This window comes from Pholcus phalangioides, unplaced genomic scaffold, assembly GCF_987345545.1.
Source record: "Pholcus phalangioides strain wild (caught in Gottingen) unplaced genomic scaffold, Ppha-v1.0 ptg000001l_1, whole genome shotgun sequence".
In the NCBI taxonomy this organism is placed as follows: domain Eukaryota; kingdom Metazoa; phylum Arthropoda; class Arachnida; order Araneae; family Pholcidae; genus Pholcus; species Pholcus phalangioides.
Window position 1 is genome coordinate 15,023,061 of NW_028301594.1, and position 27,111 is coordinate 15,050,171.

The 27,111-nt window shown below is 36.0% G+C and overlaps 1 protein-coding gene and 1 non-coding gene across 2 annotated transcripts; one reads left to right on the top strand and one right to left on the bottom strand.

Annotated features, from left to right (window-relative positions):
* Window positions 1–1,558: 1,558 nt before the first annotated feature.
* Window positions 1,559–2,569, bottom strand: LOC149089935 (uncharacterized). The gene has a single exon (XM_089235036.1). It carries the CDS (start codon window positions 2,567–2,569, stop codon window positions 1,559–1,561), a length of 1,011 nt encoding a protein of 336 aa, XP_089091162.1.
* Window positions 2,570–23,022: 20,453 nt separating this feature from the next.
* Window positions 23,023–23,129, top strand: LOC149089936 (U6 spliceosomal RNA). The gene has a single exon (XR_016193211.1). It is a non-coding gene; the product is annotated as a U6 spliceosomal RNA (small nuclear RNA).
* Window positions 23,130–27,111: the final 3,982 nt, after the last annotated feature.

Genomic DNA, 27,111 nt, shown 5'->3' on the forward strand with positions numbered 1-27,111 from the left:
AAAGTTTTAAACATATTGCTTAGTTTTTGGTTCATAGCACAGGCAGAATTGTCCAAGATAAAATGGGAAAGCTTCATAGAGATATTTTTAAAAATTCTGAAGACAAAGTTATCGGGAAATAATAAGAAAAAAAAACATTTCAGGTTTCAAATCTTCAGAAAACGCATTCGAAGACTTCAGTTTTTTTTTCAAACTAAGATCATTAAAGTTGTTTTACTTAATTGACAATAACTTCGCTTCTAATTATTGTAAAGATGAAAATGAAACAGTTTTGGATTCTAGAAACAATTTTAAAAAGTTTTCCTACAGAGAGATGGCAGACCTAAAACACGATATACTGACATGACATAAGAAAATTGAAGCATTTACATCTTCACTTCAGAAAATGGAAGGCAGATGACAGCACACTTAACACTGAAATGCGATTTGCATACCCCCATCTGAATACACAGGGTGTCTCATAAATTCTTAAATAATTTAAAAACTCATAAAAGTTCAAGACATCGGTATGTCTGAATTCGGTTTCAAAAACTTAGTCTGACGAAGGGAGATTTTTTTTGACGGAGGATGTTGCATCACAGCCAGCAGGAGTAATTTGACTTGAACCTTTTTTAATCACTTCTGTGCCCGAAACGTTCATCTGCTTCAGCCGGCGATTTGTAGCTGAGGTAGAACGGCTTCAACAATAAAGCTTTATCCACCAATGTCACCATCACAATTAAAACCTTAAATTAGTTCCAGTAATAGGAAAATTCAGAAATGATCTGTTGATCTTACACCCTTTGACCTTTGAAGACCGGCCACACCCCGCTTCCCATCTCAGAGAGATATCGAAGCGTTCCCGAACGATAGGTGTGTACGGAAAGTTTTATTAAAAACATCATAACATGACCACCTCAGACGAAGGCAGCAAAATAAAATAATTTACATAAAAATTGATCGTCAACTCCTGAAGTCATATAACAAATAAATAAAATCTAAACAATCAACGCCAATAGGCAATCAAAATTATAAACGGGATTATAAGATGGTCGTGTATAGCCGTCCATCCCATAAGAATATAGTAATCGTCAATTGATCGAATGATTGCCGATAATCTTGGAACATAAAATTTCGAATCACGGTGAATTAGTCGCAGATCATCATCGTCTAAGCCGCAAGTCGTTACCGGAATCGTCACCGGGTGAACTAAGATCAGCACAATTCACTATATAGGCGAGTAAATAACACTTAATTCGTCCTTGCCATCAATGACTTGATTAATCTCATTGCAGGTGAACTTGCTTCTGTTTTCCATTTATCGGTTACTTTTGTTGACGCCGACGTGGTCGAAGATTATATTTCCACTTAAGATTAATAATGGGGCTCTTACCGGTTTGAACTCGTCATCGCTCCCACCGCTCAGACGCGCACTTCCAGTTTTCTTAGTACGTATGCGGGGTAAGTTGTTATCGAGGAACAATATATTCCACCGCACCCGAGCAAGGCTAATAGGGCTCTTCAAAACTCTTCTTTTGAAACACAGTCGACCGTTTTCGGGAATAGCACGAAAATGAAATTATTTTGTATATGGGCAAAATGTCAGGTAATGCCATAAAGATCCAATCTCACCACAATCACACATGGCGTTGTCCGACTTCTTGAAACGTTCTAGATACGTCGGTAATGGGCCGTGCTCAGTTATCATAATAACTTTCTCTCTTGACCAAATGGTACCATTCCACCGGACACGTTTCTGTATCTTGTAGGCATCTTTATGTGCATTCTTGTCCCATGGCTGTTGCCACTTTTGTAATAGGCCACTTTTTAGCACTTGTTTGATGTGACTGCATGGTAGCAAGAGTTGTTCTTCCGTTGAGAGATTAAGTGCATCTTTGGCCAATCTGTCAGCAATTTCATTCCCCGCTATTCCTGCATGGCCTTTGACCCATTTGATACTGATAGACGGATGGTCGTATAAATGCTTGCGTATTCGCCGAGTATTTTCATGTGGAGTGCGCTGATCACGAATCGCATTAATACTAGACGCGCTGTCAGTATATATCGTCGTCTGCTGATTTTGCTTAATCGCCCATTCTACTGCAGCTAGTATGGCCAGAACCTCCGCCTGAAAAATGCTGTTCCCTTGACGCAACCGTCGACTCCAAGCCTCTTCAACAGATCCTTCTGCATTCATAACTACGTATGCACAGGCCGTGGATGTCTCTGTTTTTGAGCCGTCCGTGAATACACTAATAGCTTTACCCGATGAGCATTGTTCCGCACAAGGCAGCGGAACTTGATTCTGGAACAAGTCCACACTGGGATGATGAAGCGAACTCCTATTGTTCCCTTCATAGGCATCAGGTGTTATAAGAATTCCGTCCATCCAAACCTCCTTACCCAAATGCAGGATTGTAGATCGACGAGCGTCATATTCAACATATAGGCTGAGCGGACGGTTTCCCGTAGCAGTATACAGAACATCATTGGCCGTAGTTCTGTATGCGCCAGTTACATACAATAAGAACGGACGTTGGGCAACATATCTAATTAGCATATTTCGTGGTTTGAATTTATGCAGCGACATCTGTCGATACAAATGTGAAATATTCTCTCGCATTATTGTTTCGCTCTCATTTTTCTTGCTGAAGTATCGTCAATTTTATGCGCTGAATTATCATTGATTGAACTATGCGGAAGTATCATAAATTTGTCTATGTTAAAGAGAAATTCCTCTTCAAAAAGATAACTTTTTCGCAAACCGCATTCAAATACACAAATTCCATCGATATATATACGAATGTATGGGACACTCTGGGTACACAAAAGCTATATGGGAAATTTCGGAGCATTCATTCGGAATTTATAGCTAAAAATACAGTAAATTTCTAATGGGCAGCATGGTAAATTAAATTTTGCATTCAAAGAAAAAATTCGAAAGTGTATACGATTTTACTTGAATTTAATGAAAAAAGGCACGCACTCATTAAATAAAGGAGATGCCAAATAACCACCTCGTATTTGAATAGCGATCGTTTCATCTCGATCGCGATCGAATTTTCTTCAGCGTTAAAGAAAAATCACATGTTTTTTTTTCTTTTCTAGTCCACTTCACGGAGTAGAAAATTGATTTTTCGAGTAGATGAGGTAATTTCGCCACTAATTTCAGAGTTATCTCAAAAAGTTTTCGTTCATTATCGTTGGCTGATGATTTCCGACGGCTGAAACCTAATTCGATGCAAAACGTAGACGTAGAGTTAGTTTACTTCAATGTCCCTAATGAGCAAATTTTTATCCATTAAAGAATATTTTTATCTTTGTGAATAAAAATTTGTAAAAGTTTCAATTTTAAAAAGAAATTTGAAAAATTACGTTCGTAAGAATATTAAAAACTAAGATTCCGAAATTTTCAGGAATTGGAAATTTTAACATTTTTACAGATTGACAGTCTATAATTTATAATAGATAATATATACTATAATACTATAGTATACTATACTATAATAATATATACTAATGGTATTCCTAATTTGTAATATAGATAGATAATATATAAAGATATAAATAGATTCAGTCCATAATTTATGTTAGGCCGGGATTACACTATAAAGTATTGATACAATTTTTTTATAAAACTTGAAAAATGCAACCAATAGGCGGATTTGTTACGAATGTAACTGATGTGCTTATTCGTTACAATTTCAAGTTTTATAAAATATTTTTATCAAACATTTACAGTGTAATACCGGCCTAAGATTGAGATATTTTATTTTATAAAATAAAACGAATTTTTTTAATCACAACTACATTTAACTTCATCAGAAAACAATCTAAGTAATCATGAAATCGAAATAAAAAAATAAGTAATATATATATATATAAAATTGAAATTAAAAAAAAAAAAACTATGGGTTATCAAAAGAAATCAAATTTAAATCCAAAAGAAAAAAGTTAAAAAAATTGAAAGTCACATCTGATATAAAAAAAGAAGCTTCATAAAATTAAAATTAAGAAAAACATGAACGAAAATGAAATTAAAAGATTGAATGTGTGAAAAATTCACAAAGCGCGCGAATTGAAAAGAAAAATTCAGAAAATTGAAAATAAAAAATTCACAAAATATTAAAGAAAAATTCACAAAATTGAAATGAAAAACTTAAGAAATTCAAAAAAAGAAAAAAATTAAAATTAAAAATCCACTAAGTTCAAATGTAAATTCACAAAACGGAAACGAAAAAGTCTGAGATCGAAATTTAGAAGAAAACAAAAACAATTCTCCATGAAATTCGAAAAAAAAGAAACCAACTCTAAACTATAAACTAAAATCTATATTATAAAAGTATAAAATATGGAAGTATAAGAAAAATGATAAAATTGAGAATTTAAACTGATCGCGATTAAAAGTAGTGAAATTACAAAATTTGAAATTAAATAAATTGCGAACAGGAAACTCAAAACAATCGACGAAATAAAGATAGTTGAAAAATAACTTTATAAAACTTTGTATAAACTCAAATCACTGTAAAACCTATCTTATAGACCAATAATCAGAGTTCTGATTATTTATCTCACAAACAAGAAGTAACATTCAGTTTTTCTTATAATTAATAATCAAATAAAGAGCATATTGTTTTTTGAATTACACTAAAAATAATTGAAAACAAATATTAGCAACAAATTTCAGTAACACTGCGCTTAATTTAATTTAATTCCATATTCAATAATTTTATTTTCCCATTACAATATAACGCTAAAAGAAAAAATAATTTTCCGTAATTAAATCGGATTATCAGGAAACTTTAAAGGCGTCCGTAAATCATCCGAAAAATGCGCGTTTAAATTGAATTAGTTTATAATGAATACAATATCGTATTTCTGTGAAGAAAAGTGCTACGACGATAAATTTTAATTACATGATGCGAAAATTGTGCGTGAGCCGATCTCCCGACTAAATTAAATTTCAGAAGAAACGTGTGTTTTTATATGTGCGGATAGATACACAGTAACTCAATTTCCCAGATACGGAAATCTAGTAAATTATTAATTTTAAAGCCTTTTGGAAACGTTTTGCATCGCTCTCAGCGAGTGACAGCGTGAAATCGGTGATTCCATCGAAGGCTTTGTTCTCAACCCTTTGCTTTGGCACATAAATCTTTTCAGACTATATAATCTGATTACATCAGCCGTAATCTTTAATACTTGAAATGCTTCTTTCTCTCTCTCACCCCCTTTACGGTGTTTCCTGTAACATGTTGTCATTCACCTACATTGAAACAGAATTGGGGATGCTGGAATCCTTTGTAATTTCCATGTCTCTCCGAAAGTGCGTAATTTTCCATTAGAATTCTTCTCTTTGTATCTATTCGTGTACGTTGGTGATCCGAGTAGTACCATTCCAGAAATGATCATCGGATGATACCCAGAAGTAGGGACAGGCATCTTCGTCATATCTGCATTAAAATTTGAGATCTCGAATATTATTAAAGTATATATATATTGCATATTTACGAGCGATATTACATAGATGTAAAGTATACATATTGTATAGTAGTTTATAGTAATTTCAAATGATTTCACCTATCAAAATTGAATATGTAGACAGTTAGCTCGAGTACGTTGAGGTTGAGCACAGACTCTAGGTAATAGCTATGACAAGTTAGACATCTCCACAACATTTATAAACATGGTGGAACTATTCAAAATGCACTGGAAAATTGCTCTATTATGCATTTTTAACACGTGGTTCTTATTGACACATCATTAGTAGCATAACTTTGTGTTGAGGTATCATAAATTTTATATTCTGAAGTATCATAAAATTAATTATGCTGAAGCATTATAAATTTTTCTTGCTGAAGTATCAAAATTTTTATGCACTGAATTATCATAAATTTGACTATGCGGAAGTATCATAAATTTAACTAAAATATAATAACATAAATAGTCAGACAAATCCTAACAGCATAGCTATGCTGACACATCGTAATAAAATGACTGTGCTAAAACATGATGCTGATAATGATAATATTTACTGCACTCACGCGTCATTAATGACCGTTGTGCCGATACATCATATTAGCATGATTATCCTTAAACGTAATTACAATAATACCGTGATGTAAATATGCTGAAGCATATCATTCATTACAAGATTCATCGAAAGACATCGATGTCTTTCGATGAATCTTGTATTGACAAGTGGAGAAGACGTTTCTATATGCATATCATTCATTGCCAACACATCATAACGACATTTGCTCACACATCAGAAACGTCAAGTTTTCGGGAGAAATACATTACGTCATTCATTTATGCAAACATCTTTTAAACAATGACAAATTATAATTCATCTCCAACTTGACACAACCCTTCGATAATTTACTATTCGAATCACAATATAAGATGATTGTACGGCCATTATATCTGTAACTGAAATAACTACTACTAGGTACATTACCGCAGACCAAACCTGGTCATATCGTCATATGGCAATTTACTACCGATTAAGTTGAGTCAAAAATGAAAGCGACATTTATCGGTGGTCACCTCAGGGTCTAGAGATCATGCTATTTAAATCCTATCAAGTCCCCAGGATCGAACCCGCGGCAGTGATAAGATTTATTATATGACCGTACTTGTCCGCCAAATCCTGAACCTGATGTAATGAACTCTGATTTAACGAATTTTTAACGAAGATTCCCAAAGTTACTCCTGTAATAAAATACTCCTCTTATTTGACAAGTTTTGAAATCGTACCTCGATATATCAAACTCCTATTAAATAAATTTAAGACCGTACTCCGATATAATGAACTCATACATGACATATTTTACGATCGTACCCTGATATAACGAACTTTCATTTAAAAAAGTAGATTTGTTCATACTTATCAAATTCAACAATTCAACTAGGGTACAACTATTGGTACATTATTATGCATAATCTCCATTGAAAGTGATAAATTTCAAGTTTACCTGATACGCTAGGGTATTATATATTATCATTAATAAAACTGATAATATTTGTAGCATTTATCACATTTAACAACGATGCTTGGCTATTATGCATAACCACCGGTAAAAGTGATCAATGTTGCGGTTTCATCAAAATTAAACGAGACGTTTGGCAATTATGCATAATAACGAATTTATCACATTTACCGGAACATTGGCACACAATTGTATAGTACTCAGGTCCGTTTTCTACATCACTGCATTTGGTGCACTTCTATCTATTAATGACTGAATTTACATATTTCTATCGCTCACGAATGCAGATAGATCCAGAATACCATTATTCCCATACAAGGGATCTTTCTATCACTGTGCACGTTTAATTGAGTCTTTCCTGCGAGAGGTAACTGCCAAAACCGCCTGCGATATTAGAATGTGTATGCATCGTGGATATCAAAGGACGATGTGTGCATGTGCCACGAAATATATACTTGCAACAGCCAGATGATGCTCGAGGACACTTCTGTAGAACCAATTCAAAGTGAATTCATTAGAAAACTATAGAAATTCCAGGGGTTGGTCACACACAAACGAGATTATATAAGGATCTCTCATTTCCCTATACAAATTCACTTTGTTCAGCGTTTTAAAATGGCTGTTTCTCAGACGAAGAAACTCTTGAAACGAAATTTCATTCAGAAGGGTGATCCGAATGAATTCGTTTCCTCTCAATTTTACTAATCAGCTTCTCGCTTTGCCAAGAGATTCATCTTCAACCTCTCAAGGAGCAAAGGTTGATAAGCAATCTCTCTCCCTCTCTCTCGTGGAATTATGATAATATTCTGATGCGAAATTTACCTAATTTACTTGCTTAGCGTAATCAGAACTCACCGAATTCGTATCTTTCGGAATCGTATTGTTTAGATCTTCTGATCTTTTAATCAAATTACCATCAAAGTTTCTTATTTTCCCACCGAGAAACTCTTCGACATTTCGTAAATATTAAGAATACTTTAATAAAACCCTTGAAGGAAGTTTGAGTATATGAATTTTGACTCATGCATTTTTAGTAATTCGGATTGTTTGCTTCAGTAATTTGAATACAAACATACAATTGATGCTTGTTATCGGGGATTTATTAATGAGGGGATTCTTGTTGAAGGTTTAAAATGTGCAGGAAATCATTCGAGATACCAAAGAAATTCTTGTAATCAAGGTTTCGAATAGCTATGCAGAAAGGAGTTCTAGAAGTCATACTAACGGCAGAGAAAATTAACTTCTGGTTCTAATGTTTCGTCGACAAATTTCCCATATTTTTTTTATTTCATATTATAAATGACGTCGGGTGGAGTTGCTTCTCCTTTCCGTGAGGTGGCGGAATATTCCTTGACACTTGATATTGGAGGGGTTTTCAATTAATGCACGAAACTACGGAACTTAAAGAAGACTTATTTCACACCCAAAACACACAACCTTCCAGCACGGAAGCACATTCCAACTCACGCTCTCCCCTCACGCGGAAAATAGATTTTCTCTCCTCACCTTCTTTTAATAACGTATAAACAAACAAAACACATTATATGGTTTAAGGCCACAGAGAGTTAGTAAAAATGTCCATACTGGAAAAATAGAATCGTTACAATATTAATTTTTCAGTTGAATAGGAGCTTCCACGATCGGCCCCGAGCACCCTTAACTAATTCATACTAAAGGTTGGAAACTTTAAGAATAAAAACTATTTTGATGCTCTCTATGCTGAAGATATCTAAGTTATACAGAACAGGGCCTCTAAAATTCACAAATAAACATAAAGCATCATCGAAATAGGCATGGGAATTTTTACAACCGAAAAGATTTTTTTTGTAAAAAAAGTAATTTTACAAAAAAATTCAAAAAATGGGCAAAAATTGGCATTTATGGCCTTTTGCCTGAACTTCCGGGCTTTGCTGATAACTGACAGTCTCATCCTCTCGTAGTGTCCTGTAGAGGTTACGATATTATGCGCAGCACCAACTTGCCTCGAAAATCTCGAGGCAAGATTTTCTATTGATTCAATAGGTTTCCTCGTACACATCGATGTTGTCTTGTACCTTTAAAAGAGAAACCCAAATGTGCTGTTGTGTGTCGTTGGATAAACGCAAGTGCCGGGGATAGGATGGACCATGAGTATTTATTAATATACCGTCAATCGAGTGCTTCTATTAGTGGACACCAGTAGAGGACAGGTTGGACTCCAGGTTGTAGTGTTTGGGTGGGTTTCAGACAATTTTACTCTAAAAGAGCTAAATAAATTGAATAGCTCACCATCTGGTGTCATGAAATCTACTGCAATTGACACGTTTAAAAAGGAATACGATAAAAAAAATTGGGATAATAATGTTCTCTGTTGCCCGTAATAATTTTTTTCGCGTAATTTTTTTTTTGCTTTTTCGGGATAATTGCATTTATTTAAAATGCTGCATTTGTAGACATGTTTGTCATCAATATTTTCTATGGAAAATTTTTGTGGTCATCTAATTTTGCCTGTTGTGGCTCTTCGCATTTCTATTTATATAACAATTTTTGTTCACATCTTGAAGTTCACAATAATACTTATCTTTTTTTTTTCTTCTTGTTAGTGAGAGAATTTTCAATCACCCCGTATACCAGAGCTGGACAAATCGCAAAAAAATCTTTTAATATAATTTTTTATTCGCTAAAAAAATTTTTACGCGAAGAAAAAGATTCAAAATAATGCTTCTTTTGACTTTTTTCAGGGCATAGTGACCCTCTTTCATGTTGACAGATACGCTGCTATAAATTGAAAACATTTTGTGCTGTTCTCAGCCTGCAGTCTGGTAACTAGACGTAGCAAATTTCAGGCGCCAACACCAAATTTTTAATCGAAATGGTGATCTGTATTAAGGAATTTGTCCAATTCTGCTGTACGCAAACACCAAATAAACTTTAAAAACATATCCACTGGACAGCATTAAGTGATCTAAACACTGGTTAATTCTCTTATAAAAACGAATATTATTGATTTGCGTGAGCTCCTATCTTATAAAGTCAGTCCGTGACCTTCAAGCTGTATAAATCGCACAAAAAAAGTAAAACAAATGCCGAAAACAACAAAAAAATATTCGGGAAAAAAATATTTCCAATATTTAAAAAAGAAGGAAAAAAACCTTTTAAGAACCAAGACAGCATCATATCCTGAATATATATCTCTTTTGTTTCTAGAACCTTTTAATGCATTTTATTGAATTTCGAATTTCCTATATAAAAATAAATAAATATATATATATATATATATATATATATTTAGAGAAATAAAAAAAATACACTTCTTTGATTGTCTAAAATAAAAGGGTTTATGAAAACTAAAAGAAGAGATCTAATAATACCGAACTTGAGGGGTAAAAAAATAATGTAAAACACCTTCGAAGAGAAAAGAAGGCATAAAACTTGAGTTGCGATGCCTTATCTGGGGCGAAAAACTAAAGTCGAATTTTCTCTCCTATTTTATTCCATCGCCTTAATTTTTTTTGTCTCATTCTTTTTTTCTTTTTTTTTCTAATCCTTGAACTTTTGAAAATATCTGGGAACGAAGTAAATCGTTAACAACTTTGAATGGATTCGGCGCCATTAAAATGTTAGGGAAAACGTGAGTTGAAATTGCAGTCTTCTTAATGAGGTGGAAACTGAGATGATAACACGTAGGATAAATGCTGTAACTCTTAAGAACGTGAGGTAAACGGTTAAGAAGTCGAGATGGAAAAAAAAAAATTAAAAAAAATAGAACCGAAAGGGGTGAAAAAGTCGATAGTTTCGCTCATAAGATCGTTAAATGAGGAAAAAGATCGCTGAAAGTGGATAAGATTCCTTTTTCTTTATTTTATTCTATATTTTTTTTTTTTACTTCTTTTCTCCTGAAAATTTTCGGCTTCCTTAATGCTATTACTCGCTTTGGAGATATCGTTTCATACTGAGAAGTTACAGGGTCGAAATTTATGGAAGCATTTATTTTTTGGTTCCAGGGCATTGCGTTATTTTACTTTTTTTTTTCGTTTTATTTATTTATTTTATTTTATTTTTTTGTCCAATCATTTTACATGATGAGCATGAAGTCACATAGGATGAGTGGAAAAGTACTTCTATCGGTTTGGGTTCATGGAATACCCAACGTGTGAGATATGTTTTAAGGGAAGTTCTTTTCGGTCAATAGTTTGCCTGAAGTGATTGGACGCGCCTAACGCCATAGCTACGTCGGATAATTTTTGCAACATCTATATCGTTGACATTGGTTTCTGTGACTCGTTCACGTGTATGGGGAGTGGGGGGGGGGGAACCATTGAAGAGATTGCGTTAATGATGATCAAATCACTCACTTCATTTCTTGAGAGGTTGTTCCGGTTCCACAAATAGACTCGTTTTTACCAACAAAAAGATGTTTATTTTCCATATTTCAAAGCCACAAAGTTAGATAGCGCATGCGTATTGAACCACACTTTTCATTAAATATATTCTCATTGTTAAGACTTTTTATTTTAATCAATCCCTTTCTACAAGCGCATAAATTTAATTGATAATAACTACACATAAAAATAGAGAGCCCTTATGGTACCGGTATTTTACCTGCATAAATGAGACTCATAGAGTAAAGATGCTTCGAATACAGACACACTAACTCGTTCGCATAACATTACAAAACGAACTTAAACTTCTTCACTGTGGCACTACTTCGCCACACACCGACTCTGGCCATATCGCTATATTGCAATTTACCGCCGTAAACGAGTTGGGTTGGGAATGAAGACGTCATCTATTCGTGTCATTTGAGGAAAATATTTACATTCGTTCCCAGTTTGAACCTGGGATCCGACAGCAACCCTCACGGTGGTAAACGAGGATGTTACCACCGTTACACTCGAGAATTAACACAATTAATAATTAATTGATTGTGCCACTGGGACCACTTTTATATTTCAAACTGCAGATTTCAGCATTGGTCTTTGAAACATAGCACTAAAGTCATTAATGTCCATTTTTTTTTTGGTATTGCTTTGGCTTCATTACAAGTCGACCTACTTTTAATAATGGTAAATTGACTTGTAATGAAATATGTCTCAAAAGCAGATTCCGTACACGGCCAAGGCTTCCTACTGTGCAGGTCGGGGTATTTTGGACCCTAGAAATTCTGATAGGCCGAAGTGTCAATGACCATTCCATAATGAAGAAAAGACTTGAATGAAACAGCCTCAGACTAGTGACCACTCAGAATGAAATTTACAACATATCTAAACATATACTATTTTATCTGACTGTCATTCTGTATGACTACTCAACTATCCCCAACCACTTCGTAAACATTCCTATGGGGAATTGGCACATGTCGGAACGTTTTTCCTGAATGCATGAGTGACCGTAACATATTTATGTTGTCAGAGTTATGCGTATTTCGTCTTCCAGTGGTGTTGCCATCTGATCCCCATATTTTCAAGTAAAAAGGACACATCCTGCATTTTCATGTAATGTAAGTATCGTGTAGAAGGTCTATCTGCTCTATGCGGAGAGACTTTTCCAAATGTAAGACCGAATCCCATTCGCAGTTTGTAGTAGGGAATATCATGCCGTACTAACTGGCATACATGATGATCTGCACATGTATATGTTACTGCCATAGCCCGAAATTGGTCAGTACTCCAACTGGTCAATTTCGTTCAATATTAACTCAGCCAGTGTCGGAATTTCGGGCTTTTAACACCCAGTTAGCGAAATTAGATGAAGAGTATATACATGTATGTTTCACTTTGACTCTAACACTAATAAATTTACAATTTGAACAACGGTTTTAAGACAAATAATAAAAGAATTTAAATAACCTAACGCGTTTCGGCACTCCTGGGTGTCATTTTCAAAGGTATCAATATACAACGTAACAGGGCAGCCAGGAGTGCCAAACCACCAAGTTGGCGCATTTTTTAGTGATAAAAATTATCACGAAAATATGGGCATAATTATTATGCCCATGGTATACGACAACTCATTATATAGCAATGACGATGCAGCGATCTTTTTCTTTCTTTTTTTTTTAAGTTTTCGTATGTGTATACACATGCTAATATAAAACAACCGCGTCGTGAACTGAATTTTCGCTCCAAACATCATCAGAATTATTGTTACTCGAGCGCGATTAACTCATGCCCATATCGGAATATTTGTCCAGATGTACTTACATTTCTCTATCTGAAATTTTTTGAACCATTTCATGAAAAATGAAAGATTTGGTTACTAGAAAATACATTAAAAATCAAGTGTGGGAGCGTGCTTTCTTCGACTGCAAGACTCTTAGAATCAAACTGAACAGTCTGAACACATTCTAGGAACATCCCTTTATTATCTGCGTGCATCAGGCACAGAAATGAGCTAACCAAACCACAAATGAAAAAGGTGATACCTACGAATTCAACTGGGTTGTGTACAGAAGTATCTCTCATCTTCCTGTAGATTCTTATTTATCCAATTTCGAAGCTATTCATTTTAGTCTTCAGTAGGTATTTGTCTTTTTTATAGCGTACCTCTCTCGGTATTTTAATAATGTACATTCAAATTTTTGGGCTGTACAAATACAAATACAAATACAAATACAACGCCACAACAGGCAAAATGCCCAACGAGGTGGCTGATAAAAAGATGCCCATAAAAATATGGTTGTCATATGTTTCAAAAATACAGCAACCCAATTAAAAATGCAATTAACACAAATTACAAACACTATATACACACCTTAACGAACCTTATACCTTATACCTTATACCTTAAACGAATCAAAGATTTTCCATAGAATCTTATGGGGAACCTCGTTTCGGCTAATGAACGTGATTCCGGAACGAATCATCATCGTAAGCCGAGGTATGTCTATATTACTATATATATAAATAGTTTCTTCCCTCAAATATCTCTTTTTTTCCCCTCTCGTTATATGGAGCTAATCCGTGTATCACACGTTGGCGTTGAAAAAAGGGGGGATGTGGCGCCTTACGGACCATCTTAACCCAGCACATCGAACTTGGGGCAGAGATCTCCGGCCACATTGCAAATTGGCCGGTCTAAGCCCGAATCATTTCGCCCACCCTCTCGGACATTTCGCCAATTGGCCGCACTTCGTGCTTTTGCAGTAACATATTCCATCCCGGAAAGAATAACCTAAAATTTATAAAACACACAATAGAGAACATGCTCATAGGTTTATCTGGGCCATTTCGTACACCCCCAAACGCTAATATAAAAAACCTTACATCGTGACGAGACATCTTTTACATGATAATAATTTCATCATACTATGTTATTCCTCGGTACTGTCACTTATCGTTCTTCCCTAGAACTCCACGGACAAATATTTAACCGTCTACCAAACCAGTAACGTACAAGTATACATATAGTACATCTTTCATATCACCAGGTAATGGAACCTTTCACCCACATCATATGTTGTAAACTTGCCATGAATTTTACGCAATGGACAATAATTCATGGGATAACGCTTCTTTGAAGAAAACCTACAAAAAATTTCTAACAAAAAAAAACAAAAAACCATGGGCTGTATTTCTTTACATACTTTCCCAGCTCCAATTCTTCCTCTTCTCCTGAGGCTTTAAGGAACAACATGTAAGAAGGTTTAGAGGGTTTTATGTTCTCAAGATCATCTTTTCAGCTTTAAAATGGTCGAGGAGAAAATATTTAGAAGGGGGAAGAAAAAAAGCTAAAATATCAGGTTGAAAAAAAAATTGAATAAAAAAATTACATATTTATTTTTTACTTTTTTCTCCGCTAAAATATATATATATATAGCACATGAACATGCATTTAATGTTTAGCAAAGCGTGTTTCAACTCTCTGCGAAATTGAAAACCATTATCTCTGGGCTCCTTTTCTCTTTTGTGAATACACCAGGGAATTCATATATTTTTCTTATTTCTTTTGCATGAACCTGGGGATAAATTGGAAAAAAAAGAAAAATCCTCGCTCAAGAGAAGTCCTTATCGCATGAATTGCTTACAGTAAGTAAAACATTATATACTCCAGGTATGAAGGGACGTATGTTTGTGTACGCCATTGTAAAACGTAGAAAGTAATTTAAAACGAGCGTTAAAAATAAAGCACAATTTCCGTGGACTGGTGGATATAAGTTAGTATATATGTAAGTGTGTGTGTGTGGATATATATATATGGGGGGGGGGGATATTGCTGCTCGACTTTATTGTTCTCGATGGCCCATTCGAGAGAGAGAGAGAGAGAGAAAATCATCTTCTCCATTATTCTGGAAATTGAGTGCTCGAGATAAAGAATAAATAATTTCTATGGAAAGAGAATTTCGCATCTCCCACAATTAATTATTTTGTGTTTTTCTCCTTCGGTCTATATATTTTCTGCATGAGTGGTATAATTTTTCTATGGGTTAGATTTAAGGATTTTTTCTCCGGTGTGAATAGTAAAATAAATTAGATTCATATTCATTGTTTGGAGATTCTGTATTTACTCTTTCGGAAAGAAAGTGTTGTCTTGAAATGTGGAAAGCAGGAGAAAAATCTAACACGGCCGTTATTATGACGCCGAAAACTGACTGATATGGTATTTGTATCATTTGAAATCATCCGTTCCCACACAAGCATCGCGTAAAGCAGATGTGCAGAACCTCCGGCCGGCGGGACAAATGTGGCCGGCCAAAGGGTTTCATCCAGCCGAGCGAAAAGTGTTCCGGTAGAAAAGTATATACTACATTAAGTATCAATGCACTCAACACACGCCTGGGCTAATCATATTTCCCTCAGAATGGGGAAAAAAAATCGTGATTCATACGGGATATCGCCATTATCGCAATAAAAGTGTCAAATGCAAGTAAAGTTGTCAGTTATAGCCAAAAAAGTTGCCAAAGGTAAATAAAGTTGTCCTCTATCGCTAAAATTGCTGACGGTAAAAATGTAACTCTCTAAAAAAAACGCACACGGGTGCGTGTGCGTGTGTTATATACTCAATCCTCTAAAAATGTGTGCATTTTCGTACTGATTTCGGCCACTTTCTTGAATAAATAAATACACTATATGTAAATACACTATTTTTATACGTACACTCTATTTATTTACAACTTTTCAGATCACCCCTTTACTTACTGTCTGTATTTTAATCCTGAGGGCACAATATATCCCACTTACTTCACCATGAAAGATAAAGTTCCCGAAAATGATCCAGATCTTTGCAATCGTTCAGGAAAAGATCCTTCAGCTTTTTTCTGGTTTATTCACAAGGGAAAAGAGATTGAAGGCTGATGTCGAAAATAATACACAAACCATTTTTCAGTAACTGAAACATGCTTCAAATCGGTCTTTTACGTTCCTTTTTCAAGGAAAGACCATTTTTAAAGCTTCACCTTCGAGTTGAATTTCATTTAAATAAATGCTCGAGATTTATTTTCGAAGTACTTTTTCATAGCCGTAGCATAGTTAATAACGATCCTGGGAATAGGGATTTTTTAAAAAAGGAAAAACTTTCCAAGGAAAAGTATCTAAAGAGATTCTAGAATTATATATTTTTTTCTTCCAAATATCAACAGGCCCTAACGTTATCAATCTAGATCACTTAAATCTAGTTTAGATGATCGTTTTTCAATGTAGATATTATTAAATTCGAATGGCCGGAGTTGTACGATAATAAATGCTGACGTGTGATAATCTCCATCTTGAGATTACATTAGAGACATCGCTGGGAGAAAATCTCGGGATCTAGAGGGAATTATAAATCCATTAAAGGTCTTCCCAATGTCCCATTACACGTGCAATAATCCACCCACTGTGCTCCCCCTTTTTAACAAGCATAATAGGGTTTCCGTTAATCAGATCAAACGACATTGGAAATGCATCATGGTTTGGGGGCACGCGCGAGAGGTATATGCATAATTCTCTCTCTCACGCATACATTCTCACTTTTCGTAACTACCTTGCTAATTACAATTGCTTATCGCGAAATGCAATAAAATGCACGTCTATGTGTCTGTAATAGTTTGGCTGAAATCCTCCTCTTTGTCGACGAAGGCCCCCGGGGGGAGATATCTTCCATCGGGCGAATACGATGACTGAATCGATGACGCCTAGCGTTGAAAACGGGCGATGTTTCCCACAATTATTAAATTAGCTTCTGATATTCGATGCCTGCAGTGCCTCCGGACGCAGCTTCAGTTTCATTTTGGTGAGCGAATCTTGCGTATCTGCAACTAACACTTTTGCTGTATCGATGGGAAATTTTCTCCTGCAAAAATCTTCTGTTACATATGCCCTTGAGGAAAATATGGGCTGATTTATCCTCTATAAAGCCTGAGACCTAATCAACATCACTTTCATCTTCTTCATTAACCCTTTCAGACCAGAGTCTTTATTTTTAGAATTAGATTTTCACAGTGTTTTTGGCATTTTTGATACTCAAAAAATACATTATAAACATAAATTTTAGCAGACCATTAATTTTTTTTTTGTAAAGAAATATAAGTCACTTAATTCCAGTTTTATCAGTCAATATGATGTAGGATATATTCATTTTCGCATACAGTTTTTCCCAGAATTCTATTGCTAAATTTTTTTTGTAATAAATCACACTTTTCCCGGAGGCACTTTCTCCAGAAAGCCATCTTGAAAACCTCATGAAAGTTTAACTTGAAGTGCTGCCCGCTAATGAAAGCTCAAAAAATTCATATACATTCACCATATTTCTAACTCATAACTTACAAGATCCTTTGATTAACCTCAGAGCTTAACTTCCTGAGATTAAAAAAATTGTACAGTAAGAAAAAGCAACCACCGCATATGTGTGGTATGCAGTATGGTCTGAGAGGGTTAAAAACCATAGTTGTATTATGAATTATTAAGTAGTTACAACCTTTCCTCTATTTAAATAATCGCTCTTGAAATGAAGTGTCCCCTTTCACTGCTATTCGGTTGTGCGGCATCGTGCTGGACTTTCGTCATGATATTCCGGTTTCGAACCCCGTTGTGTCACACTGGTGGTCGGCAAAAAGTGGATTCCTGCAGTTCCCCTACTTTTAAGGCATGTATGAGTATTTCTGCAGAGAGAAGGCATATCTTCATTATGATACGTAGTTACATAACATGAAATGCAGTATGTATAACATTTAAGAGTAATGTATAACATTTAAGAGTAATGTATAACATTTAAGAGTAATGTATAACATTTAAGAGTAATGTATAACATTTAAGAGTAACGTATAACATTTAAGAGTAATGTATAACATACAGTATAACATTTAAGATATCCATTTCATAATATGGACGTCACATGGCAGCACTAGTAAGAACACGAAACAAGCACTACTCTGTAAACATAAATACGTTAGAGAACCATGCATAAACATACACGCACGCACAAGTTCCGGCATGTGATAGTCGAGTGGTCATAGTGACGGACTAGCGTCGCGAGAGCCCGGTCCCACAGTGGTGGTCGGCTGAAATTGGCGTTCTGTGGCTCCCTATTCAAAGCGTGAATGCTAGCCGATCTCCCTATGCCCCAGTGGTGCAGTGGTAAAGATGTCTTCCACTATGAAGGTCACCATCAAGGTCCATGGGTTCGAATCTGGGCATAGAACATAAGAACCCAGTTGTTTACCTACCGAGCCTAGGGCGACCACCGATGGATGGAGCCTTCATTTCCCACCCAACTCCACTGGTTGGAAATTGCCGTATGGTGATTTATGACCGGAGTTGGTGTGCGGTAAAGTAGTAGTAAGTAGAGCTGATCTCTCCTTGTTAAAAAGTCTCTCCACAGAGATCAACATTCCTACAAGTAGTATAAATATCCAGTCATTACACTTCACTTTTGAAATATAATATGGCAGCACTTAAGAAGCAGACACAACGTTATATTCGCACTCATACTGTTAGGTACACATATTTACAATTCCGACACAATTCATTCGGTAGTAAATTGCCCATGGCTATAGACCGGAGTTGTGCTCGGGTTAGAAAAAACAAAGTCCGAGCTAAAGAAGGTGGTCATATTGCAATGTGATAGTATTATGTAACACAAATCGCCATGAACATTATTTATATGTTTGTGTTCGATTTTATGTGTAATGTCGACTTTTTTTGTTTTACAGCTCCACCTCTCTATGGGTGAACATTTTTCTTAATTTAATCACAAAAAAAAAAAAACTCTAGGCTATGGAAAGTATTTTAGTGCAAATCGTACCTGTTTATGTCAATTGGTTGATTTGTTATCGTCTCATAAATACATTATGTGCACAAAGAACTGAAAATGGCTTCACGCTATTCAACGCTCTGACGCCTTCTTTGAATTTCAGGCACCTATGGTTGTGCAGTAGGACCTCCTCCAACGGCCACCTCTGAACAGCGGTAAGCTTCACGTATCGTCAAGATTTTGTTGGAACCGAACACGTCCCACAGATTTAGCTTTACAGATAACTTCCAAACAACTGTCACTTTGGACATGGTGTCGAGAAAAAGTCCTCATATCACTACGAGGAAAGATAATTTTCAAGCTGATTTTCAAAGGATTTTTACTCACTCCCCCGAGCTTTATGGAGGGAAAAAGGTTATGCATGTTTTCTTTTCTTAGGTACAAATGCTAGATGGGTGTATTAGAGGCAGTGGGGGAAGGGGGGTCACTCAAGTAATCTATAATTGTCACTTGAATGGCGTTTAACGATCACCTAAATGATCTGAAAATGTGCTGTGGACCACTTAGTTGAAGAAGGGATTTGCCGTGGGTCACTTAAGTGATCTGGAACAGCGCATTTGAGTAAATGTAAATGTTGTAAAATCTGTAAATGTTCTGCGGGATCATTGAACGTATCTGAGAAAGTGTCGCTTAGGTCATTCTTACAGAATTGCGTGTGAGATCGTGGGCCAGATTTGGCCCGCGCGTGATGAGTTTGAGAATGAGTGATCTAATAGTTGATCGTAGATGGGAGCAAAGAAATAGTTGGAGTTGTTAGTACACCGTCTTGGTTCACATCAGTTTTTTACAAATACAAATACAACGCCACAACAGGCAAATTGCCCAACGAGGTGGCTGACTTAAGAACATCATGGATCCCCGAGCTACCTACTACTGCTACACCACACATGCACCCCCCGCGAACCCCCAACGAATCGGTACATGCGGGAATGTGCGTGTACGTGTAGTGAAACCTGACGTGAAGTGTTTTGTTTCTCTGTAATGCTTGTTATGTGTAGTGCTTCCATCTGGCACCAGTTTTTCTAACTATGAGTGAAGTGATATGATTGAATGATTTATCGTTGTAGGACTGTTGCTCTCTGTGGCGAGACTTTTTAACGGGGAGATCGGCTCGCATTTGCGCCTTGAAGTTGGGAACCACAGAAAACCAACTTCAGCCAACTTTCTCGCCAAGTTATTTCGTTTGTCTACCTCAGCACTGCAAGCCTAAATTTTAGACTGCCAAAATAGCGCTGTGGATAGTTTAATCAATAATTTAATATTATATAAATAAAATCGTATATATCATAATATAATAAATTATATAATTATCGTGATCAGTTACAGAATAGGTTATCATTGTTATTGTGCATGTTATCTATATCGCCAATTTTTAGTTAGGTTTCTTTCCAGAAATAAAACTGCCAATCCCAATAATCGGCCACATTTTCACGATCCCGTTAGTGGCCGTTGTTGGGAGTTTTCACTGTATTTTGATAAATCACACAATTTATACGAAAGCCAAATTTTTGATTCAACTCAGCATCTATCATAACTAATCACGTATGTCGATACATTATTTGAAACACGTAGAATTCTATGAACGAAGTAAAAAATGATTCCAAAAAAATGTATAACTTTCCATCAATGAAACCACCCTAAAAATTACGATTTTTTTTTTTTTCATTTTAAATGAGAACTTAATCTTTAATGGAGTCCATTCCATCCATTTTTTTTTATTAAAAGAAGAAAAAAAAACATTTTTCATTTCATATATAACAAAAGATGGAAATGACATTATCTCTCTTATTATTAATGTCAGCAGTTAAGGAAGCCATTATTTATACGGATGCCCACCAATGAATCTTTCTCTTCATTGCCGTCACGTTTAAAAAAATGACCCAACAATTCTTTCAAAATGAAAATAAAAAAACGCAATGGATTCCTGTGCTAAAGCTGATATTCCATCACAATTAATCTTCTAAACTATGTAGATTCCTCTCAATTTTTTTTTTTAAATCTTATTTATACGCCCATTCATTTTTTCCCCCTTCGTTACGAGTCGGAATAGGGCTTATGCATCGCTGGATCCTCATTTTTTTTACTGTTGGATTGTCCATCGTTGTTCGGCTATATAGGAAAAAAAAAGTTAATTGTATTATAAGTTGAATAATGTATAAAGCATTTCTTCTACGTGAATAACATGTATGTTCTAGTTATTGCGAATCGTTATTGAGCTCGAAGTGTGTTTCTTCGAATTGATTTTCTGATTGCAATTGGCAAGTTCAAGTCTTGATTGTAGATGAAGGTGCTTCCTGGTAGGTATTCTGCCGTTTTAAATTTCTGAAACTTGCACATTGAAATCGAGTGATATGCCACATTTATTGACCCTTGAAGTGCTGTCATTGCTTTCGGATGACGGCCTTAATGACCTGCTCAGTTATTTCCTGATATTATGGATGTGTTGCTTTTTTGAGATGCAATTCTCGAAATGACGTACATCTTGAAGCAAGTTCTTTATACCTAAGGATATAAGATAACTTGAAATACAAGTGGTTTTTTTTTTCAATTCTATTTTCGAATAAGAACTAAGAAGTGACTCAGCTTTCTTACAACCCTGCAAATTCAAATTAACCTTTAAGAGATATCTTAAGAGTACTGCCATGCCACAAAAAGCCAACTTCGGCCGACCACCACTGCGGCAACGGTGGGGTTCGAACCTGGGGCCAGTCCGTCACTATACAAATACAAATACAACGCCACAACAGGCAAAATGTCCAACGAGGTGGCTGAGAAAAAAAGATGCCCATAACAAATATGGATGTCATATATTTCAAAAATGCTGCAACCCAATTGAAACACAATCACAAAAATTGTAAACAATATATACACATGATAAAATATCATGCAATGCCCATAAAGAATACTTATGGTTGTCTTATTCTGAGTATGGATAGCTTCTCGATTTACACCAACATATTTATCGTATTTCTTTTTACTTATTTGTGTTACAATTTAGTACCTCCGGGGGGTAAGCTATTCCATTTATTAACAACCCTATTAGAGAAAAATTCCCTGCGACACCATAGCCTTGCATTGTCCCTCGCCAATCGATACTGGTGTCCCCTTGTAAAAGCAGTCGATTGGCGGTGTACTAAAAGTTCATGGTCCATCCTATCGATCCCATTGAAAATGTTTAACACTTCGATCATATCTCCTCGACACCTGCGTTCATCCAATGTAAACATATTCAAAAAACGAAGTCAATCTCAATAACTCAACAACTTCTTTACCACATGCCAACTCCGCTCATATCGCTCACGGTCGCGTCAGTAGTGGTCGGCTGAAGTTGGTTTGCTGTGGTCCCCAATTTCCATGTGCAAATGCGAGCTGATATCTCCGTTAAGAAATCTCGCCACAGAAAAGCAACAGACCTGCAACGATACAATTTTCAGTCATTACATCTCACTCATACTTCAAAATATAGATGGCATATGACAACAATATCACAATCATTACACAGAAACAAACGTCACGTTATGTTGTTATGTTCGCAACACTCACAGCTTTCATCATGTCCCAGGTATTGTTCAAGCACCTGCTTATCTCGTTCATTGAGACAGAGCAGCGGGCCGTGATTTGTTTAGGAGGAGGAGATCGCATTGTCCTTCAGCACCTTACTGCGGATCGATTTGGGTAGGAAATGAAGGCACCATCTATCGCTAGGTCGATGTGTTTCCCCAGAAAAAAAGACCGAACCTGCACGACAGCCTTTATGGCGGAATATGGGCATTCTACCACTGCACCACACATGCGGACATGAATAGTTAATCCACCGGAGCGTTGGTTAGTATACGTTCGATTAGTGCTGGCTTTGGCAGTACACATACTGAAATTGGAACGATGCACAGAATATTAGCCTCGCCCCTGAGCAAATATGACTCGCTCAACCTAACTACTTCACGAAACACCAACTCTAGCCATATCGCTGTAGTGCAATTTACTGCCACCATCTATCTGTGGTAGCCCGTTAGAAAAACATCGTATCCATATTCTTCCCTGGAAGCGGGACGGCAACCTTCACGGTGGTAGACGAGTGCCTCCTTTATATCAGCTTAAACAATATAAATAAAAAGATGATGATAGTATCATACGTACATTTGAAATGCCATAAAGTAAAAAATAGTCATGTTTTTTCATTTACAATAATTAAAAAAGTAGTTAGGTAGGTGAAAAACACTTTAGAGCGTAGTAGATATTTGTGGTTTTCTTTTAATGATGCCAATCAGAAAATAATTTTCCCATTTGATTCATTATGATTATCATAACGCCTTTGTGATAACACTTGAAAAAAAACTAGAGACAATACAAACGTTCAAATGTTTGTCATTTATAATTCCAGTTGGTTCGTTATTTCTAGAAAATGGTAAGACACACTCACATATCTCCGTAATCTCTCCCGATTTCTTCTCACTTTTACATGATCTGTCAGATTTTTCTTTCTAGAACAACTAGAATGAATTGATTCGAAGAGTTTCTCTCAAAAGAAAATCCAGATTTTTAAAATCGATTGAAAGAAGTTTGACATAAAAATGAGTACACTACACACGCACAAAATGTATATAAAATAAAAGAAGTACAGGAAGTGTTTTAAGCATGTACGCGGCGCGGAGACAGAGTTGAACATCAATTCTCCGGAAGGAAACATTTTATGTGTGAAAACGTGTCAAACTCCTTGTCCAAAAGCTTTTTAAATCTGACATCGCCGTGTATGTGATTGTCGCTTTCGACTCTTGATGCTTCTTCGGAGCTGGATTTCTTGTTAAATAACAAAGGAAAACAAAAAGAAAGGGAAATCTCTCCCAGTAAGTGTCTGTCTTCCTTAGATGATGCTTTTAGTGGCATGGCACAGGACACTAACTCGCTCACACAATATTTTCGCAGACATTTTATCAGGCTCGAGTGCGAAAAAATCCCGACACTTTCTTTTAATATATTATATATATAAAAAAATACATACTTTTTTTCCAAAACATCAGAATTGAGTGCATTCGAGTGTCATTTTTTTTTCTTCCATTATTTCAAGAGTTCCGTATTATTTTGTTTAATAAAACTTTTTTCCTCCAGAAAATGATGCCATGCCTGTACTCACAAGCACGTGTAATATCAAGCAGATTTTTCATGTACTGTAAAACAATGGCGCTCAACCTTTAGGAGAGTGCGGGCCATTTTATTGGTTTGAAAACGTGTCGTGGGCCACTTAATTAAGTGATCTGCAACTCTGACTCGCGTTTCTCATGTGATATGTAAAGGTGACGCGAGTCACTTAGATGATGTATAAATGAACCGCGGGCCGCTCAAATGGTCTCGGAGTGCGCCGCGATTCACTCAATTAATCCGTTAATGTGCAGCGTTTATTCAAGTGATCTCTAACTGCGCCGCGGGTGTCTTAAGTGATCTGTAAATTTTCCACGTGTCACTTAAGTCATATATATAAGTGCCGAAGGGCCGTTTGGGTTCTCTGGAACTTTGCCAAGGGTCACTCAAGTAATCAGTAAATATGCTAAGGAGTCTATTTAAGTGATCTCGAAATGTTCCACGGACTGTTACAGTGATTTGGAACTCTGCCGCGTGTCATGTAAGTGGATCTGCAGATGTACCGCGAGTCACTAAAGTAATCCGTAAACATGTCGCGGGTCACTTAGGTGATATGAAACTGCATCGCAGAACACTTAAATGATCTGTAAATGTGTCGTGGGACACTTAGGGATCTGAAACTGTGCTGCACGTTACTCAAAAATATGCAAATGTGATGTGGAGCCGCAAAACCGATCGCTTGAGTGCTTATGTGCCACTCGGTTCATTTTTACAAACTTAGGTTTGAAGTCACGAGTCACATCAGTTAACTTCGCGGGACACATCAGATGGCTCCGAGGACTACATTAGGCCCACGAACCATAAGTTGAGCAGGTGTGTGTGCTATAAAATATAGAAAGGGAGCTACATTGCGCTAGTCCTGAAAAAAATATACATAGTTGTCTAGCGGCCATTCTGATGTAAATTTCCAAACAGTTTTGATTTTTCCTGACGCAAGACATTATCGGTCAACTCATGTATTTGAGTTACTGATACATCCACCATTTTGGATATCGTTTGCTGAACATACGTGCTGCTTGATTTCAACTGGGATTTTTGCCGAGACGGAGTTGAATTATGCTGTCAAAAGAAATTTCGGTTATAAAGTAATCATAATCGTAATTCCAAGTTAATAAACTTCACCGTATTCTATACACGGTGCGTAACCGACAGCTTGCTAACACGTCAACTCACTGGTGAACCGTTGATTCGAGAGGTATACTTCCAATTAGAAAAAAATACGTATTCAAACAACGTGTGGACCTCAGATACGTCAGTCATATTGCAAAAGGGAGGTGCATAGTCACATTAAAACAAAAAAAAAATAAACCTTTTTTTGTGTGCGGATATCCTGTGCGCTGATTAAAAAAAATCGTTGCCACTTGTCTACTGAGGCCAACAGAAATATCCACGTTTCTAACTGCAACATTCACTCAAATATTTGAATTCAAAAATCGGAGAAAATGTTAGGAAAGAGCAGCTTAAACTAACGAAAAACACTTCTTTCCCCTCATTTATGCTGCTTTTTATTCAACCCTGCTCCGATTTTTCAATTCAAATATTTCAGATGATATTGCAAGTTGGAGAAACGTGGATTTTTTTTTCTTTAGCCTCAGGAAAGACAATACCACAACATTTTAGCTGATTTTTATTTTTTTATAAGCACGGAGTGTTTGTATAAAACTTTAATTTTAATTTCCTTATTTTGATAACTACACCACCCGTTGCAATATGAATGGCGTATCTGAAGACCACACGTAATCTGAATACTTTTTCTAATTGCAAGTACGCCACTAGGATCAACGGTTCGCCAGTAAATTGCGGTGTAATCTGTTAGTTATGCACCCTGTATAACTACCATATCATAGCTGAAAATCCCATGTGTTATAATTCATTATTATAGCGCTACCTATATTATCAGAGTTTCGAAAATGGATTAACCTCAGAATGATAGAGCTAGTATATAAAAAATAAATATATAGTAAAAGAAAAAATATAGCAAGAGAGAGAAGGGAGAGGGAAGTAAATTACTTACAAGCGTTTCTTAGTAGCACTTTTGAAAGATATGCATGTCTAGCTCGAAACCAATAAATAAGTGTGAAGTCATGAATAGAGGAAGCCCCGAGTGAAGTAATTCCTAAAACGCCATTGTATGAGGTTAAGATAGTGCTGGGTAGATGGAGCAGGTTGAAAATGTATTATATACCGCTTCCGTCGTATGATTGAATATTCCTTCAAAATTATTGAGCGTAAGACCATCATTCCTTAAGAGTAATTGCCTTTTCCCTTACTGACATTCCTTCCGAAAAAGCCTGTAACAAGCGAAAATCTATACAAGGTTCAATGTAGCGTAGCCAATAAATCAAAGTGAGGGAGCGAATGAGGGTTTCGAACTCTCCCGATAAGAAATTTCGGCGGCCATCTTTTTTTTTTATAATATTAATATACTCTTTCCTTCTCCCTCTTCTTATACTTTGCTCTCTTTCTTACAGAATAAGTACATCTAGATGTTCTCTTAGACTCCGGGCACCTCTTCCACATCCAGTCCTTCCTTACCCAGGGTCTTTTAAATCGAGGGAACGAATTACTAATCACTCATTTCCACCATCTTTTGCCTTCCCTCTGTAAAGTAAGGCTGAGAGAGAGAGAGAGAGTGCGGGATAGGAAAAGGTATTTCGTTATAAATTATTCGGGACGCAAATGTCTTTTTAAGACAATAAAAAGACAGGAAATTCTATAATGTGCTGGGAATTGAAAGATTACAGAGAGAAGAGTTTGAAGCTTCATTGCACCGGATGAAACTACTTTCAAAAGAGGA

Coding starts and splice junctions, on each gene's coding strand:
- LOC149089935 (XM_089235036.1), bottom strand. CDS start 2,569: ATGTCGCTGCATAAATTCAAACCACGAAATATGCTAATTAGATATGTT.